Genomic DNA, 17,654 nt, shown 5'->3' with positions numbered 1-17,654 from the left:
CAAGGGACAAACGGGCACCCGGAAGACAAGTAAGCAAGTCCTACAGACTCAGCACGAAGGTTTCTGTAAGTGCAAAAGAGACATAGAGAGACACGAAGGAGCGACACAGCCTCATGTCCACCAGGACGGCTACTAGCAAAACACCTCCCCGACCAGAACACGGCGAGCGCTGCTGAGCGTGTGGAGTCACCGTGAGCTCTGGGCGGGAATGCAAAGTGGCAGCGCTCCTGCAGAACACAGTCTGGCAGCTCCTCAGACAATTAGCAGAGAATGAGCACATGACCGAGCAATTCCACTCTGGATACAACCCCCGAAGGCAGATCTCACAGAGGCTCTTGCACACTCGCGTTCACAGCAGCATGATTCACAAGCACTAAAAAGCACCCCGCGTGGGCACGGACGGGTGGGTGGACGAGAAAAATGTGGCCCATCCACACAGCAGAACGTCACACAGCCTCACAACACCTGCTACAATGGGGACAGACCCCGAGGATGGTACACACAGCGAGAGAAGCCCGCCACAAAAGGGCACGTGCTGTGTGATTCCACTCTCACGAGATACTGAGAGTGGCCACAACCGCAGATACAGAAAGTGGATGGTGGGCACCCGGGCTGAGGAGGGACGGCGAGTCGGTATTTAGGGGGACAGAGCCGTCTGGGAAGACGGGAGGGTTCTGGGGTGGGGGGGATGGTCGCACCACCATGTGTGCAGTCACACCACTGTGTGGACGTGCTGACACTCGACTGCGAGCTGGAGAACGGTTACGGTGATCAGGGGTCTGTGATGTGTGTTTTGCCTCAACAGGAAAAGAAAGAAGACCCAGGACCGAGGGAGAGGCCCTAGCAGGGGCTGCAGGGCTGCAGGACAGGCCGGTGATCGCCGCCCACAGAACCTGAACGTGTGAGCGGAACCGTGAGGCAGTGAAGACAGGCGTCCTCACACCACAGCGTTGGTAGAAGACCAACCACAGCTCTGTGGAGGGGGGCCTCATGCACTCGCGGACAGCCTGCCCTGAGGCCAGGACAGGATGGGTTGGGGAGCAAGATGGGGACCTGGCCGCGGACACGGGGTGCGGGCAAGGAGCAGCTTGCAGAGCCTCGGAGAGGCTGGCCTGCGCCACCCCGAGGCCTGAGTCTAAGGCAGGTGCAGGGCACAGCGTCCTCCGGCTGCAGGGCTTCCTGGGGGGCAGTGGTCCCCACACCAGGACGGCTCACCTTTGCTGAAGAAGGTGCTGACCATGAAGCTGAAGGACACGGAGGCGGTGGCAAAGCACAGCAGGAAGACCAGCACCAGCGAGGGGTCGCTGTGAGTGAGCACCGCCACGTCCTTCTTCACCTGCGCCGCGTGGCGTCCCGTGGGTCACGTGGGCAGGCCGTGGGGAGGTAGGGACAGAGACAGTTAGACTTGAGACGTCGGGGCCTCAGATGGGGCTGTGGGAAGGGCCGACTCGCCCTGAAAGCCCCGAGCACTCCAAAAGCTCCACAAGCCCACGCTCACCTTGACGCAGAAGAGCAGGGTCACGAAGGAGACGGCCACGAGGAGGAAGAGGAAGAAGAGGAGGAACCAGGCGGTCCAGTGCAGCCAGCTGCTGAGCCCCATCATGCGCATGTACTCCTGCGGAGAGGGCCACACGTGCTGGCACGGGCTGCAGCCGCCTGGGGCGTGCGTGGGTGCAGGGTGCGGGGTGCGTGGGTGCACCCGGAGCCGCACACGGGCCAACACAGGACAGTGGGACGCCGGGGACACACACAGCCTGCGCCAGGCAAGGGCATGGTCCATCTATGTCATCCTCCCCTGCCCTCCTCCTCCTCCCAGTCTGATGTGCTCTGCCCCTGGGGCACCCGCCCTGCTGCGGGGTGGAGATCGGCCCACCTTGCCCCTCACCCAGTGTGCTCCCCGCTGACAAAGGCAAGACTTCAAAGTTTGGGTATTTGGCAGCATCACTGGACGAGTTTACAGGGACACGGCCTTGCTGGTGTACTTCAGCAAGCTTTCTGTACTCCCTAACCCCGTCCCGCTGCGCCCAGCAGCCCACCTACGGGTGCCCTGACCATACAGAGCCAACGGGCCTTCTGTACAGCCCGGGACGGAAACATCCAGCCTCTCCAGGGACTCTGTTCAGTACACGGGACGTGAGTAGCTATATAACGTAGTGTTAGGGCGGCCATGGCAAGAAAATTAATGGGAATCATGAAGATTAGTTTCATTGCTGTGTCCTGCTTGACTTGGCACATGCCAACAGGGGTCCTGTCAACGTGTCAAGCCTTACCACACTGCACACAAAACTTGGTGCTTTATTGGGGTTTTAGGGACCCGGATGTGCCAGGCTTGATTTCACAGAAGCCCCAGGATCACCGGCGCCACGGTGGGCATTTACCCCATGCCTGGCTGCCCCCAGCAGCACCCGGCTTGCACCCAACCCGCCCACACGGGCCTAAGACACACAGACCACGGCCACCTTCAGTTTCGTCTCCTTCTCCTGCACGACAGCCCGGATGATGGTGAGTGCGGTATAGGTGAAGCTCAGCATGAGCAGCAGGGGGAGCTGGTACTGGATGGCGACCAGGAAGGGGTCCGAAATAAAAGGCGGGTACGGGAACCTCTTTGCGATCACGGTGAGCTTCTCAAACAGCTGGCGCGTGGAGGCATTCGCATGGTACTGCATGATGGCCCTGTCCACCGCGTGCTGCATGGCCAGGAAGCCTTCACGGATGTACCCTGAGCGTGGACAGTGGGAAAAGCCATGTCACAGGCACAGCTCGGCTCACAGAGCGGTGCTCTGAGCTGTGCCAGGTCTCCCTGGAGAAGGCGGCCACGGGGCGGCACCACCTAACACACCCACGGTGGCTGGGCCTTCTGGCGTTGGCGTGTAGGGCCCCTTCCCCACCCGCACCCCCCAAGGCCGGCTAGGCGGCACCTCTCTGGCCCTGTCTTCCACCTCCCTCGTCCACTTTGAAGGACTGTGGTGAGTACATCGGGCCCCCAGGACCATCAACAGCAATCCTGCGATCTTGAGGCCCGCGGAGTAGCAGCCTTCCATCCACTGGGCTAGCAGGCATCACAGCCCGAAGGCCACTGCTCAGACCCTCATCCTGCCCATTCTGACCCTCTACTACATGAGGGGGTCAATTCTGCTGACAATTGTATTGTCAATACAATTCTACTGGGGAGGAGGGCCTGGGAAGAGTGATAGAGGGGGGACGAGGAATCCCAGCGCAGAGGCCGGCCCGCCACGGGGAGCCTAAGGAAGAAGGGGGCACAGCCCCAGAACAGCAGAGGAGTGAGCACACGGGTGCAGGCACCCTCGCTCATAAAACACGGCGACGTTGGGGATCCCTGGGTGGCTCAGTGGTTTAACGCCTGCCTTTGGCCCGGGGCACGATCCTGGAGTCCCGGGATCGAGTCCCACGTCAGGCTCCCGGCACGGAGCCTGCTTCTCCCTCCTCCTGTGTCTCTGCCTCTCTATTTCTATCATAAATAAATAAATAAATAAATCTTTAAAAACAAAAAACAAAAAACATGGCGACGTTTAAAATACCCAAGGCCCTCTACCACGGAACTGCAGCAGCCTGCCTGCCAGTCCTAGGAGAAGAGCAAGGCTACAACCACAACCCCAGTCGCCCTCAGGCTCCAGACGTTCATGGCTGCAACGCAGCAGGTGCTCAGGTAACGTCACCCATGGCTGTGCGCTGGGCGGGGCAGCTCTCACCTTCACAAGGGACCTGCCGCACAGCCCACCACGTCTCCGTGGGACCCACGGGGCCACGAGGCCAGGGGAGCCACCCCACGGCGGCGGGGGGCAAGGTGGGCCGCGCTCTCGGCCGTGTTCGCCTGGCCTCGCCACCCCAACTTCTCCGTCTGCTCTGCGCTGAGGGCTGGAGCGGTCACCCTGTCCTCAATCCCTGCCTGTGACCGTAAACAAAGCCCCGCCGAACCCCTTCAGCATGCCGGTCTCCCTCTCTCTGACGATTCCAGGGGCCAACTCCCCCGGGGGCTATGTGCGTCTGAGGTGTGGACACGGGGCTGGGGCGGAGCCCGGGCTGAGCATGCCAAGTGCGCACTGTGTACCTGGCCTGTGTCCCTGTCACAGCTTGTGGGCTTGTAAGTGCTTGTAAGTGGCGTGGACTAACGAGCCTCAACATAAAAAGACGTGGATCCTTGTCGTTGACTGAGACGTTTTCCCTAGGCTCTTCCTTGATTTTTATTTTTTCAATTTTTATTTATTTATTATAGTCACACACGGGGGGGGGGGGGCAGAGACATAGGCAGAGGGAGAAGCAGGCTCCATGCACTGGGAGCCCGACGTGGGATTCGATCCCGGGTCTCCAGGATCGCACCCTGGGCCAAAGGCAGGCGCCAAACTGCTGCGCCACCCAGGAATCCCTCCTCCTTGCTTTTAAAATTGGTGTCGTGTCTTCCTTTTCGGGCAAATTTCTAGTTTGTGAAATCTCCTAGTCTGACTCTGGTTGCTTCCAAATGTCCACAAACAGGAGGACGGTCTCTCCTGCTGCTGGCTCCAGGCACCAGCCACAGCCTCTGGACACTGGCCATAGCCTCCCTTCCTCCTGTCCGCCTGCCCGCCTGCCTGCGGCCTCATTTCGGGACATTCCTGGGTCTCTCTGCCAAAACCTGAACACGCTCGGCGACCTACAGACTGCAGAATCCTGTGTTCTCCAAGACGCCTGCTGCCGCCGAGAACCCACGGAGGGGTCCCAGCTACTCCGTGCTCATCCCCAGCCTCGTTCCAGGACGGCAACCCTGCCTCGGAGGAGGCGAATGTGCCAGCCACCTGCCCAGGCCACAGGGACAGACGAACACACGCGCTGACACAGCCAGCCCAGAGCCAGCTTCTGCAGGCGCCTCATGGGCACAGCTCTGCCCCAGACAAGGAGCACAGAGCTCACGAAGCCTGTGACCGTACAGAGCGAAGGCCCGGGAGGGAACGGAGGGGGCGGCCAGGCCCACACACTCGACACCTACGGAAGCCTCTTTAAGACTGAAATACACAGGGAACCCTGGGTGGCGCAGCGGTTTAGCGCCTGCCTTTGGCCCAGGGCGCGATCCTGGAGACCCGGGATCGAATCCCACGTCGGGCTCCCGGTGCATGGAGCCTGCTTCTCCCTCTGCCTATGTCTCTGCCTCTCTCTCTCTCTCTGTGTGGCTATCATAAATAAAAAATTAAAAAAAAAAAAAAAAGACTGAAATACACAGGTTTCCTTCGAGAGCACGTGTCCTGGGGGAGGGAGGGAGCACATCCCTGTGGACGGGGAGCCAGCTTTCCTGGATGCTTCCTCCCTTCCACGAGGAAGAAGACAGAACAGCCCTAAAGGTGCATCTGTGCAGAGAAACGCAAGGTGGGGCCCATGACCGTGGGCTGTCAGCAGCCGGGGAGGGAGCACCGCGGCTGCGGCTTCTCACCGGGTTCTCCGCCGTCGGGGGATGTGGGCTCCCTTGGTCCTGGGTTTGGGAAAAGTGGGAAGAGGGAAGTGGTGTGCCATCCCTCCGTCTCTTTCAGGAAAAAGGAGCCTGTCTGGGTCCACATGTAGTTTCTTCGTGTGTAGCTGAACCGTAAGTGATATCTCACCTGTGGGAACAAAGTGCAAACCGCCGGCTCTGAGGGATCCGGACAGAGAAGCAAACTCCTCCCCACCCTCCGGCCCCCAACTTTGTCCGCGGGGTCCCGGGAGTCAGAGCGCGCAGCTGTGCCCGGGGTGGAGCCCCGCAGTGCCCCCCCGGGGTGTTCCCACCAGCCCCGTCTCGCTGTCCACCTCTGGGAACTCTGCACCTGAGGTGTCCCTGACGGTCAGTGGAGGGTCCCCAAAATAATGCTAGAAGAACTGGATGGTTTCCTGGCTTCATGCTGTCACACAGGAAGACTTCATTGTGTTTTAAATACCTAAGTGTACCCTCAAAGCAGTACACGGGGCACGTGGGGCAGCTAAGGGTGTGCCCGGGGCAGCCGGTGGCCGCAGTCAGGCTAACCCCACCACGCTGGCCCCACGGGCTAGAGACACCCGGGCACCCTCGGTGGGACCCGGACGGTGACACTGCCTCCTGGCAGGGGAGGGTGCCTTCACGTGCTGGCCTGCGTGGGAGGGAGAGGGGCCTCGTGGGGCAGGGTCCTCACCGCCAGCGGCAGGGGCTCCCCACTGTGGTTGAAGGTGTGCTCGAACACCACGGCAGCCAACACGTTGGAGGAGTGGTTGTCGTACCTGATGTAGTCCTCAAAGTCCTTCTCCGAGGGAAAGCCTCGAGCTGTGGGAGGAGTGCGAGTTGCCCGACCGCCCATTCTACTGGGGAATCTGGCTGTTTCAGGGCATTGTCACCTGCACGCCCAGGTTTCTCCAGGGCGCAGTCACCCGTCCTCGAAGGCCAGCAGGCTTGCGCGATGGGCAGAGATTGGCTGCCGCAAGGACAGGTGGCGCCCCGCCATCAGGGCGGTGCAGTTTCTGGGAGAGCTGGAGGCAGGGCTGGCCCACAGCCCTCCTGGGGTAGCCTCCCTGCCTGGGGTCGGCCTCCGACTCGGGCCACGTGGGGTGTCACGAGGGTGCAAGTCGACACTAACATAGTTTGTCACGTGGTTTCTCTATCACCAGACCCTGCGCCACATAAAGGGGCTTCCCCGTAGTCCCTCAGTGAGGCTGAGGACCCCTGCAGGCATTTGTCACTCTGTGTTCAACACGCCATGGTGGCACATGCCAAAGGCAGGAGGTGGGAAAAGAGAATACTTTTTGTCTGGAAGCAAAGACAAGGTGACAGGTGCACGTACTGGGAGTGTCCCTCAATGGGCTTCCTGATGCCTTTCTCTAGAACGGTGCTCCCAAAACTGCGTCCCAGAAGAGGCCCTGGCAAGCACGCTCACAATACACCTTGCCCGTGACTCCAGAGCTGTCCCCACTGTGAATCACGGGAGTGACTGCAGAGCCCGGGGCTCCCCTCCAGCCTCACATGCCCGGTCCCCACTTTATAATGAGTGACCCGCCAACGAGGGGAGATGTGGAGTGTGGCCGCTGGCCGGGGCTGCTCATCTGGGTCTGTCCCCCACCACTGGACGAGAGGGGACCCGGAGGACACCTCACCTCTCATGTTGATGACCAATGTCCTCCGCGCCGTCTCCGTGATAGTCTTCACGGCCTGGCTCTGGGACGGGATGTAGGCGAGCTCCCAGGCGTCGCCCGGAGGGGGGAAGCTGAAGAACAGGGGCAGCTCCTGGATGGACTGGCCAGGGTAGATGGTGGCGTTGGGCACATTTTCCGACTGGATCTTCAAGCGGAGCCAAATGAGGATCCCGGAGAACAGCAGGGGCAGGAAGAGCTCCAGGACGGTCACCAGGACTTTGCGCTTCTGTGAGAGGAAGGGAAGGAGTGGGCTGGGGGCGCGAGGCCCTCCCCCCCACTTTCCCCCCAGCCCGGTCAGCACACCTGCGCACACCCACCTGCACCGTGTAGTTCTTCCAGAGCAGGAGCGCCAGCTGCCTGAGCACAGCCATCTTCTGGCCACTGGCCAGCGGCCGCGGAGCACCTGGGGGCCAGAGAGGACTCTGCTGAGCCGCAAGCCCCCCTCCGCGTCCCCCCCTCCTGGCTGCCCGGTGGGGCCTGGTCTCCCACCAGACACACCCTAGGTGACCCCTCTGTGTGCCGCGTGCTGTCGCGACACTCCGCCCGCGGGGGGCGCCACACAGGTGTCCTCTGTGGTGCGGAGGACGGGCCACCTCTCTGCGTACCCCCGGCCCCCCAACAGACCACCCGGGACCCCCCCCCCACGGCAGGCTCGGCTGCAGGCGGAGGAGGAGGGGGTGGAACGCGCTACTTGCGCTCCTGCCTTGAGCCCCGGGGACCAGTTTTTCCTGCTTTAACCACGAGCACTGGTATATGGCCTCCACGTGACAGTGGTCATTTTCCTCCAAAGAAAATCTGCCCTGTGTCACGTGGAAGTGTTATGTTTACAGCGGGCGCATGGCGCCGGGGGGCCGCTGAACGCAAGATGCAGCGACACGGCACCCGGGGACCCGGAGGAAGACCCCACGCCCAGGATACGGCAGTACCGCGTTCCCGAAGCTGCGGGCATGCAGCCGGGGGAGGGGGGGCTGGCTGCCCCGACCCCGAGTGGGCACATGAGGCTCCTGGTTCCCATCCCCACGGCGGCGAGGACGCAGGGAGAGTGGAGAGGGGCCCCATGCTCGCGGCCCTTCACGTGGGGAGAAGCCTGCGTGACACACTCTCCACGAACTGGCTCCAATGCCACCAGTCAGGCGGGTCAAGGAGCTGGGACACTCGGGTGGCCAGTGCATCCTTCCTTAGCCACCGCACGCGAAAAGCGCGGCCCAGAGAGCCTGCCGGAGACCCTGTACGCGGAGTGAGAGCTCCTCTTGGCTTCTTTACCAAGGCCAGCTTTAAAAAAGCTCTTTTTAAAATTAAACTCTTGCTTTTTCTTAGAAAACACTTGGCTGTCCCTATCTGTGTGATGATAGTTACTCAAAACTCACACTTTCAAGGGTCCTCAGGGGACACCTGGATGGATCAGCGGTTGAGCATCTGCCTTCAACTCAAGGTGTGACCCCAGGGTCCTGGGATCGAGTCCCACATCGGGCTCCCTGCTTCTCCCTCTGCCTGTGTCTCTCCTCTCCGTCTCTCAGGAATAAATAAATAAAATCTTAAAAACAAAAAAGGGTCCTCAGTAAATACTTGTAGAAAACGCAACTGCAAGAAGTTATTTGCAAATTAACCTAAAATATGCTTTTAATTAATCCCGTGGTTAAAATGTGAAGAAATTAAATCTAAAAAAGTCTGAAGTGCTATGAAGGGGCAACTTTTTTCAAAATTAACAAGGTGGGAAAAGTCATAAAATCAAGTGCGGACAGTTAATGAAAGAGCAGTTGTTTCATGACACCCACGAGGGCCCGTGGTTTATTTTTTTAAAGATTTTATTTATTTATTCATGACAGATGCACAGAGAGAGAGAGAGAGAGAGAGAGAGGCAGAGACACAGGCAGAAGGAGAAGCAGGCCCCATGCAGGGAGCCCGACGTGGGACTCGATCCCCGGTCTCCAGGATCACGCCCTGGGCCAAAGGCAGGTACTAAACCGCTGAGCCACTCGGGGATCCCGCCCGTGGTTTATAAAAGGTTTCTAGAAGTGGTTTTGGCCAGGAGGGGAAGGCAGTGGGTCCCCCTTCCCCAGGACACAACCTGGCCCAGCCGAGGTAAACCTTCTTCCTCTCCCAAGAGGGAAATATATAAACGGTCACAGGTCAGAGAAGGAGAGGACTTCCTTTTCTGGAAAAGTCTTGCCCAGAGAAGACACATCCCCATGCTTACTCCTGTCTCTCCGGTCTGAGGAGTAGGGAGCACAGAAAGACAGACAGACCACGTTCCCACCAGTCCCTGAGAGCCCCAGGCGGAGACCAGCACCCGCGAACTGACCTGGGTCCCGGGAGAGGCTCCTGACCGCGGTCTCCCTCCTGCGTCCGGGCTATGGCAGGACTGGCCAGGAGGAGGCGGCTCTGTGACCAGGGCTCTGGGGTGGGGCCTGCGGGCCTCTCGAGTGCAGTGGGGTGAGGGACGCCTCACGGAGCATCAGGAGGGGCCCGCGACTCGCTGGCATGACTCCCCGGCACCTCTGGGCAAAGGGAGGGCGCTAGGATATTTGGAAAATAAGCAAAAAACACCTCTCACCACGTTAGGAAAAGAACAGAGCAAAACAGATGGCAAGTGTGTCAAACAGGGCAGACCCGAGAACAAGGAAACGCGGATTCAGGGAGGCAGACGCTGCGGGGTGGGTCTCCGGTCCCTCCTGGTACGCGGAAATGTGGCGGTGCAAGGAGCTCGCACCCAACACCTGCCCCCAGCCCCGGCTCCCGCTGTCACTGCTCTTTTATAGGCAAAGAACGGAGGAGGAAGGGACGCAGGCCTGATCACACACCCGGTGAACACTGAAAGTAGTAAAATCTTTATAAAATCAGACACATTGTTCCCACAGTGTCACCAGAAATCAAGAAAAACTGTTCCTTGAGCCCTGCCACCCTACTAGGGATTTATCTGTCTCCCCGGAGCGCCGGGTGGCGGCTGCGCGCATGCCAGGCCGCTTCCCAGGCCCCGCCAAGCACCATACGTGCATCTGTTCTGTTTGAGCAGAAAGGAGTTTAGAGGAGATTCCCAGAATTACAAAATCTGGAAAGCTTCTGGTTGTGCAAGCAAATACACAGAAGGAAAGGAAGTAAAAGTTCCTCAAAACACTCGACGCTGAGGCACAGGGGCCCCAGAAGTGGCGACGACCGCTGCGCAGAGCCGCCCGCGCCACCCACCCTATGCAGACTCTCCAGCTGGGGCCACTTGCAAAGCCGCCCCCACCGCAGAAAGCGGCTAAGAACTTCCCCTACGGGCCTCACTCCACTTCTCCAGGGACACACCCGGGAAAGGAAGGAAAAGTGTTTTTTTTTTTTTTCCTACTGAAAGGTTTGTTTGCTTACTGTTAAAATATTAAACGTTACACAAACTGTTAAGTATTTCAGTGTTTGCTTTTTTAGGTGAGCAATTGAATTGGTGCACAGTGAGTGCGTCCTGTGGCTTGCTAGTTTCTGGGAGCTCTTGTGATGGCACACAGGATTCCTCTACTGATGGCTTTTCCAGGAACTTTCATCAGTTCGAGAGTTACGGGCCGTGCCGGCTCATGCGCGCCTGTGGCTGCGCAGGGGCCGCCTGGGCAGGGCTTTCCGGCGCGCGCTGGGAGGCCCGGCAGCTCCGTGTCTTCATCCGTGGTTTTTCTCAGTATGGACTTGAATATGTCATCCGCTGTCTATGTGCCCATGCTAGATAAGTTTTTATTTCAGCGTATGTGGAAGAGAGCCGCGATAGTGCTTCTAGAGAAAGGCCACTCCCGAGCAGGCCTCAGGACCAGCAAGGGGACGTGGACAGGGCCCCAGTGCAAGGCATGGGGCACACACCCTGCTATGTCATGAGCTCCTGTCACATCCCGAGCTCACCGCGTCGCCTTCCAGGGAAGCCCACGTCTGCCCAGGCCTGGAGGGCAGCATGGTGAGAAGGCAGCTCCACAGAGCAGGGCCTCCGCATGTCCCGCAGACAGCAGACAAGCACAGCTCTGCCCTCTTCCCACGGGGGTGGAATGGACACAGGGCCTCCCCGTCTGGTCAGGCTGGTGAGGACCCGGCTCAGCCAGGAAAGCCCTTCCTTATCGACGCGGGAGTCCACAACAGTGAGCCGTGGTAAAGGTCTGTGCGCGTACGCTCCAAATAGGAACTTAATTAATGCTTGTGGGTAGAATCTGTGGCCTTCGACGCTACACAAACAAGAAAAGCATTGATCCCTCCAACAAACATCTGCCCAGAGCTTGCTGTGCAAGGGGCGCTGAGGGTTTGGAGATGGAAATCGTTAACACTCCCAAGCCAAGATGCTCAGTCTGCAAACGTGTCCATGTGCTGTAACTGCTGTCGCCAGAGCCAAACAAGGCATCATGAGCTTCTGGAGAAGACTGAGTTCGTGTGCGTGTGTGTACGACGCGGGGGAGGCTCTGGGAAGGCTCTCGGGAGTGGGTGACACAGAAGGCCAGTGTTGAGCGTCCTGGTAGCTGGGGGGTGGGGGTAGGGAGTGGAAGAGTGTGTGCGAGGAGCAGCTGGTGGTTCTGAACACCTGGGCAGGGAGCAGCAGAGAAGGAGCCAGAAAGGGAAGCCAACCAAGGCCTCAGATGCTGTGCCAAGAAGGCAGTATGGGAGTCGGGGTGGGGGGCCTCCACATGGGCAGTATGCTGCTCCAAGGGGTTTTGTTCTGTTTGTTCACCCAGCACAGGATCTCTTCTTTTAGGGGGCATTTTTTTGGCGGGGGGGTGCATGGCAAACATGTGAAAATGTCTATGTCAGTGGATTTTGCAGATGCAAAGTCTAAATACCAATAAACATTGTAGAGCATAAGCTGAATGCAGCAGGTGCATTTACAGAGCGTGGTCCCCACCAGTGAACCCACCACTGACCTCCTAGCGGGGTGACTGACACCATCTGCTAGAGGAAAGGAATGGTGAGAAACTATACTCATCAGTATTTGTCTTTCTCCTTTTTTTTTTTTAAAGATTTTATTTATTAAAAAAAATAAAGATTATATTTATTTACTCATGAGAGACACAGAGGCAGAGGCACAGGCAGAGGGAGAAGCAGATTGCCCTGTGGGGAGCCCGATGCAGGACTCGATCCCAGACTTCTGGGATCACGCCCTGAGCCAAAGGCAGATGCTCAACCACTGAGCCACCCAGGCGTCCCATGAGTATTTTTCTTTAAAAATGAGGGGAAATTGACTTTAGGGATATTCAAGACACTGAATGCTGGCACACCTGCTGGCCTGTGTGTCGGTAGCCACGCACCCCGATTCGGGGGCCAAGTTCTGAGACATGGTGGGCCCTCGCCTGCTGGTTTACTTTGAGCCTTGCACATGTCCTGGACTTGATGGATTCAGGATGTGATGGTTGTGTGCAATCAGAATGAACAAAATCATAGCCAAGGCTTTACGATACTTTGTAGAGATCTGGGAAGTGGCCATGACTACCCTTAGCTATAGGGAGGTTCACTGGTTACCTGGAGACTTGGAACTTAAGAAGGAAATACACATTTTCTTTCAAGAAAAGTTCCAAATCTGGAGATCGTTTCTCTTTCTCCACGACAACTGACTGCAGCGGTGGTGTGTCAGCTAGCTCATTTCTTTTAAGCCGACACACTCAAATCTGTCCCTTCAAGGAAAAGGTGACGACAACGTATAAGAGCTGTGGCTTTTCAAAGTAACCTGTGTTAGGAAGGGAGCACGTAGGAGAGCGATGTTTAGAGCCAGGGTTGCCCGGGGCAGCGCAGGGGCAGTGCCGGGTACACGCAGGCACACGCACACCCACACACCAAGAGCGTCCGGAGCCAGAAGCTCCGCCCGCCCCGGCAGCCCCCGAACATGTACCACCCCACCCCACCCCACGATTCAGCACGGGAGCAGGAGTGAAGAGTGAAAGGCAAGTCCCGGGCTCAGAGCACCATCTGGGTGGCCTCCCGAGGTTCACGGCGTTTCCCTGCGACGCCGCCAGAACTGGGAACCGAAATAAAAAGAACCCAGAACCAGACCTTCCAACGAGGACTCCGGGTTCACCAAGACTTTATAAATGGGAAGTGGACTTGCTCAACATGGCTTTCTTATAAAACAGCAGATGGTATGGGTCGCCTGGCCAGCACAGTTGGTGGAGCACATGACTCCTGATGTTGGGGTCCTGAGTTGGAGCCCCACGATGGGCATACAGATTATTAAAAAAAAAATTAAAACAGGGCAGCCCAGGTGGCTCATCGGTTTAGCGCCACCTTCAGCCCAGGGCATGGTCCTGGGGTCCCAGGATGGAGTCCTGAGTCGGGCTCCCTGCACGGAGCCTGCTTCTCCTTCTGCCTGTGTCTCTGCCTCTCTCTCTGTCTGTGTCTCATGAATAAATAAATAAAATCTTTAAAAAATTAAATCAGCTTATGTTTTTACGACTGAGCTGGCAGCATTAACATGCTGAACAAATTTCATCGTGTTCACTTTGCCTCTCATCCCTTAAAAGGTATGTATTTGTGTCTGTCCCTGTGTTCATGACATTCAGGGCAGCGGTAGATGACTATTTTACAAATAAATAAATATGTGGGGGTGCAAATCCCAATCTTGTACACATGGCAGCACGCCAGAAAAAGCTTGAGGACGATGTATTTATGCAGGTGGCCCTTGCATGGATGAGGTGGGCAGAAATCCACAAGGCTAGGTCCCTGTCCGGGGCCCCAGGGCACTGCGCTCACGGCTGTGGTTCCTTGCATCCTGAGGCTCAGGCGGAGACCTGGTTTGCTGGCCTTGTGCTCAACACCACCACCCACCCTGTCCCGGGTTGGGGCAGCCGTCTCTTTAGGATATACGGCTCTGAGTTAACAATGAAGCTCCTGGCAGGGGCTGGTGGGGTAGATTTTTAAGTCAAAAGTGTGGCCCAAGGGAAGCAATCAGGAGAGAGTCCCACAAAAATCTGTGCCACCCCCTGCTTTCTTCACCCCTGCTGGAGCCTCGGTCTCACTGCTGTCCTGCTAGCTGTTCTGGCTCTGTAGGTGTAGGAAACGAGGTAATGAGGTGACTGAGGGTCCCCGGGGAGAGGTAACCATGGGTCTTCTGCAGCAAGCTCATTACTCAGCTCCTGCAAATGTACCTGTGTGCCTGCTGACTCCAAATCTCTGAGCCATTCAGGGGGACGAGTGCTGCCCAAGTCTCCCGGGACAGGGACTGACACGCCTTATACTTTCCCAAGGGGGTCCAGGCCTCCTGGGGTTTTGTCTTCTTGGAAAATCAGTCCAGTCCAGCCCTGCTGTGAAGCAGCCACAGACAACCCCAGTTCAGGGGTTCTTCATTTTGGCTGCACAATGGAATATTCTGGGGTGCTTTAACACAGAAAGTGACATCAGAGGCCCACCCCTAAAGATGCTGGGCTCTAGCCTGGGCGTGGGACTTGTTCTGGGGTGATTCTAATGAGCAGCCAGGGTCGAGACCTTCCACTCTTGTTGAAAGCCACCCCTCCACCTCTGGACACCTGCAGCAGCTCTTCTGATGTCTCGAGTGGTACTTGCCTCATTCTGTCTGATGCCTCAGTTACTTGTGAATAAATCATTCTCTTTAGCTCTATCCTAAGCTCCCCAAGAGCAGGGACCACATCCAATTCATCTTTCCATCATGGGCAGAGTCTTGCCCATCCTTCTCCCCAGGTTCTAGAATGTTTTCTTTCCTCTTTACCAACTCAACAACAGATGAATCTACTGTCATCTTGGGAAGCAGGGCTGGAGAAGAGACAGTCAAGTGGGGAGTCTTCCCTGGGCCTCCCCAGTTGAGACTAAGTCAAAACAGGTTCCCATGGGACTGGTACATGCACTGGGTAAGGCTAATGTCATTTAAAAAACCACCTGAGCTCATCACTCTTTTTCCAAACAGCAGTCTCGTCAGGATGATGGGAAATCGCCAGACAGGGAACCATGTCATCCTCTTAATCAGATATGATGACCAAGTGTGCAATTAAACAACAACAAAAAGATCTGTAAGGATTTAAAAGAAAAGAGCTAGGGGATTCCTAGGGCATCCATTTTTACCTATTTTCCCTTTTTCTTATTTTTCCTTGATGTAAACTTTCTAAAGGAAAACAGCCTTGATCTTTTCAAGTTTACACAAGGCAGCACCCAACCGTTCAGAATCAAATGACACAGTTGCTCAGGAGAAAAAAGCCAGCTTGACTCCCCTGCACCCTGCCCTCTTCTCTGCTCTGTCACAGGGTGTCGGCCACCCTTTGAACAAGCGTTTCTCCATTGCCTGTTATGTGCCTGGAGCCCAAGCCCTGATCAGACCGAGTCAGGGCAGTAAGTGGGCCCTCGGGTCATGAGGCAAAGGGGTGGACAAACAGAAACCCGGGGTAAGGCAGTGGCTTTCATCAGGCCACATTCAAGGAAGTGAGGAGGGGCCCTCCTTCGTGCACCAAATGTGCACCAGCTGCACATCTGTCCTAAGCCCTAGTGCAGGAGCCAGCACCTGCCCTCTGGAAGCTACACTGTAGCGCGTGAATGCCAATACCCATTGTCAACGCAAATTCGCACCACGTACCGACTGGCCACAGACCCCAGGGGTGACTGGGGCTGCTGCAGGCCTCTCCACCTGCGGGCGTCCCGCCTTCCTGTCCCCCACATAGCTCCCACCCAACCCTGGACCACGGCCCCCCGACCCCGCTCCCGGGAATGAGGGGTGGGCGCAGGGCGCGCTCCGGGGTGGGGAAGTACTCCCACCCAGCAGGGAATCTGCCCCAGGGATGAGCCAGCAGCATCCCCGCGGCCCAGCTCGAGTGTCCGGCCCGGGGGCTGCACCACCCCCGGCTGCGTCCACCCTCCCGGCTCGGCACAAAAGGGGCCGCGGCGCGTCCAACCCCGGGTCCGCGGAGGAAGCCGCCCACGGGGGGGGGCCACGCCCAGGGGCTCGGGCCGCGGGGAAGCCTGAGTCAGGGCGGCCTGAAGCGGAGGCCCCGCGAGGTGCACCTGCCGGGCGGGGCGCGGGGGCGCGCGGGGGGGGGGGGGGCGCGCCGGCCGGGCGGAGGGCAGGGGGCGGCCGCGGGGGCAGCCGGGCGGGGTGGGGGGCGGCCCGGAGCCGCGAGTCCCGGGAGCGAGCGAGCGCGCGCGGCAGGTCCCGGCGGCACTCACCGACCCTCTCGCGGGGTCCCCTGCCTCGGGCCCGGCTGCGCTTGGCCTCACGGCGGCGGCGGCAACTACGGCCGGTGCTGGCAGCGGCGGGGCCGCCGGGCGGGGAGGGGGCGCCTGCGACCGCCGCAGGCTGGCGGGCGGCTCGGGCTCCTGCAGGTGGCGCGCCGGCCGGCTCGCGCGTGCGCAGTGGGCCAGCCCTGCGGGTGCCCGGCCCGCCCGACGCCCCGCCCCGCCCCGCCCCAGCCTGCGCAGTGCCCGCGCGCCGTGCGGCCGGCAGGGGGCGCCGGACCTCGGGCAGGGCGAGGGCGGGAGGGAAGGGAGGGGCGGGGCAGGAGAGGAGGGGAGGGGAGGGAGGGGCGGAGAGGGAGAGGAGGGGCGGGGCGGGGCAAGGAGGGGAGGGGCGGGGCGGCGTCCACCTGTACCTCGCTGCGGCTGGAGCAGGCGCGGGCTGTCCAGCCATTCCGCCCAGCGCTGTCCTGGTTTGGGCGCGGGCCCCTGTGTCGCGGAGGGAGGGCGACTGGCCCCCTGGATCCTGGCGCGGGCTGCCGGGGGCGGGGGTTGGTCGGGGAGGCCCTGGGGGTGCTGCAGGGAGGGTAAGGAACCTTCTAGAAAACGGCCGCGGAGCGGGCTGGGAGGCCCACCGTCCTGCGGCGTGTCCAGAGTCATGGGGCAAAGTTGACACGGGCGGGGAGGACTGGGGGTCGTGACACCAGATTGGGGACACGTTAGCAGGAAGGTCGTGACTTCAGGTGGTGAAAATCAGAAACAAACGGAGACCAGCCTTGGCGGGGGGGGGGGGGGGGGGGGGAGGAGGGAGGGTCCCCGAGCCCACTGAGCCACTCTGCTCCTGGGGCGGGGTTTCCTTCGTGCAGACCCCGCCGGAGGGCGAACCTGACCCGGATCGCGTCTTGCTCCTCTGGAGGTGAGAAGCAAAACGTCAACTACTGGCCAAGGTTGTAGAAGTGCAATATTGTAATCGAGCCGTGCAGAGCCGCCCGCGGCCCCCGCGAGCTCCGTGCAACACACCCCCAAGCCTCCTTCCGCGCTCCCGCTCCGCAGACTGTCGTTTTGGTGCACAATGAATTTTTACTGATCACAGCTTCAGTGATGCATTAGTTTTACTTTGGCTATCTTGAACCTTTCACAGGGTCAGGGTCACCACCGACGGGAGGGTCCCTTAGACGAGAGGAATACAGGTCAGGCTGAGGTCCCCGCGGAAGGGAGTGTCCCCAGGCGGGGGCAGAGTCACCTGCTGCACAGAGGTCACGAGGCCGGGCAGGTGTCACCTGGGACCAGCGGTCCGAGGCCCAGCTGGGGTCACCTGGGGGAGGGGGCTGAGGTCGCGTGGCAGGGGCAGGGCTGGACTGGGCGCGAGGCCAACAGTTGCCGCGGGCTGGCCCACTCGGGTCCCCAACGCCCCGACTGAGCGCCGCCAGGAG

At 59.2% G+C, this 17,654-nt stretch overlaps 1 protein-coding gene and 1 long non-coding RNA gene across 5 annotated transcripts in view; one reads left to right on the top strand and one right to left on the bottom strand.

Moving 5' to 3' along the window:
• Nucleotides 1–16,323, bottom strand: part of ABCA3 (ATP binding cassette subfamily A member 3) — a 40,288-nt gene extending 23,965 nt beyond the window's left edge. For 2 of the 4 annotated variants that reach the window (XM_038540712.1, XM_038540715.1), the window contains exons 1-10: nt 16,216–16,323; nt 9,422–9,635; nt 8,487–8,653; nt 7,437–7,522; nt 7,081–7,345; nt 6,129–6,256; nt 5,420–5,585; nt 2,460–2,719; nt 1,499–1,615; nt 1,216–1,336 (exon numbers count right to left, since the gene is read on the bottom strand). In XM_038540712.1, coding sequence (XP_038396640.1) covers nt 1,216–1,336; nt 1,499–1,615; nt 2,460–2,719; nt 5,420–5,585; nt 6,129–6,256; nt 7,081–7,345; nt 7,437–7,490 — 1,111 coding nt within the window. In that variant the 5' untranslated portion in view covers nt 7,491–7,522; nt 8,487–8,653; nt 9,422–9,635; nt 16,216–16,323. The remainder of the gene's footprint in view (nt 1–1,215; nt 1,337–1,498; nt 1,616–2,459; nt 2,720–5,419; nt 5,586–6,128; nt 6,257–7,080; nt 7,346–7,436; nt 7,523–8,486; nt 8,654–9,421; nt 9,636–16,215) is intronic. The other 2 variants (XM_038540713.1, XM_038540714.1) reach the window with 2 other exon arrangements.
• Nucleotides 7–5,133, top strand: LOC119872218. Its single transcript, XR_005360977.1, has 3 exons — nt 7–633; nt 806–3,667; nt 4,492–5,133. It is a non-coding gene; the product is annotated as an uncharacterized LOC119872218 (long non-coding RNA).
• Nucleotides 16,324–17,654: the final 1,331 nt, after the last annotated feature.

The sequence above is a fragment of the Canis lupus genome, chromosome 6 (genome assembly GCF_011100685.1).
Source record: "Canis lupus familiaris isolate Mischka breed German Shepherd chromosome 6, alternate assembly UU_Cfam_GSD_1.0, whole genome shotgun sequence".
In the NCBI taxonomy this organism is placed as follows: Eukaryota; Metazoa; Chordata; class Mammalia; order Carnivora; family Canidae; genus Canis; species Canis lupus.
Note: the sequence above shows the minus strand (reverse complement) of the source record. Positions and strands in the feature narration are given on the sequence as shown.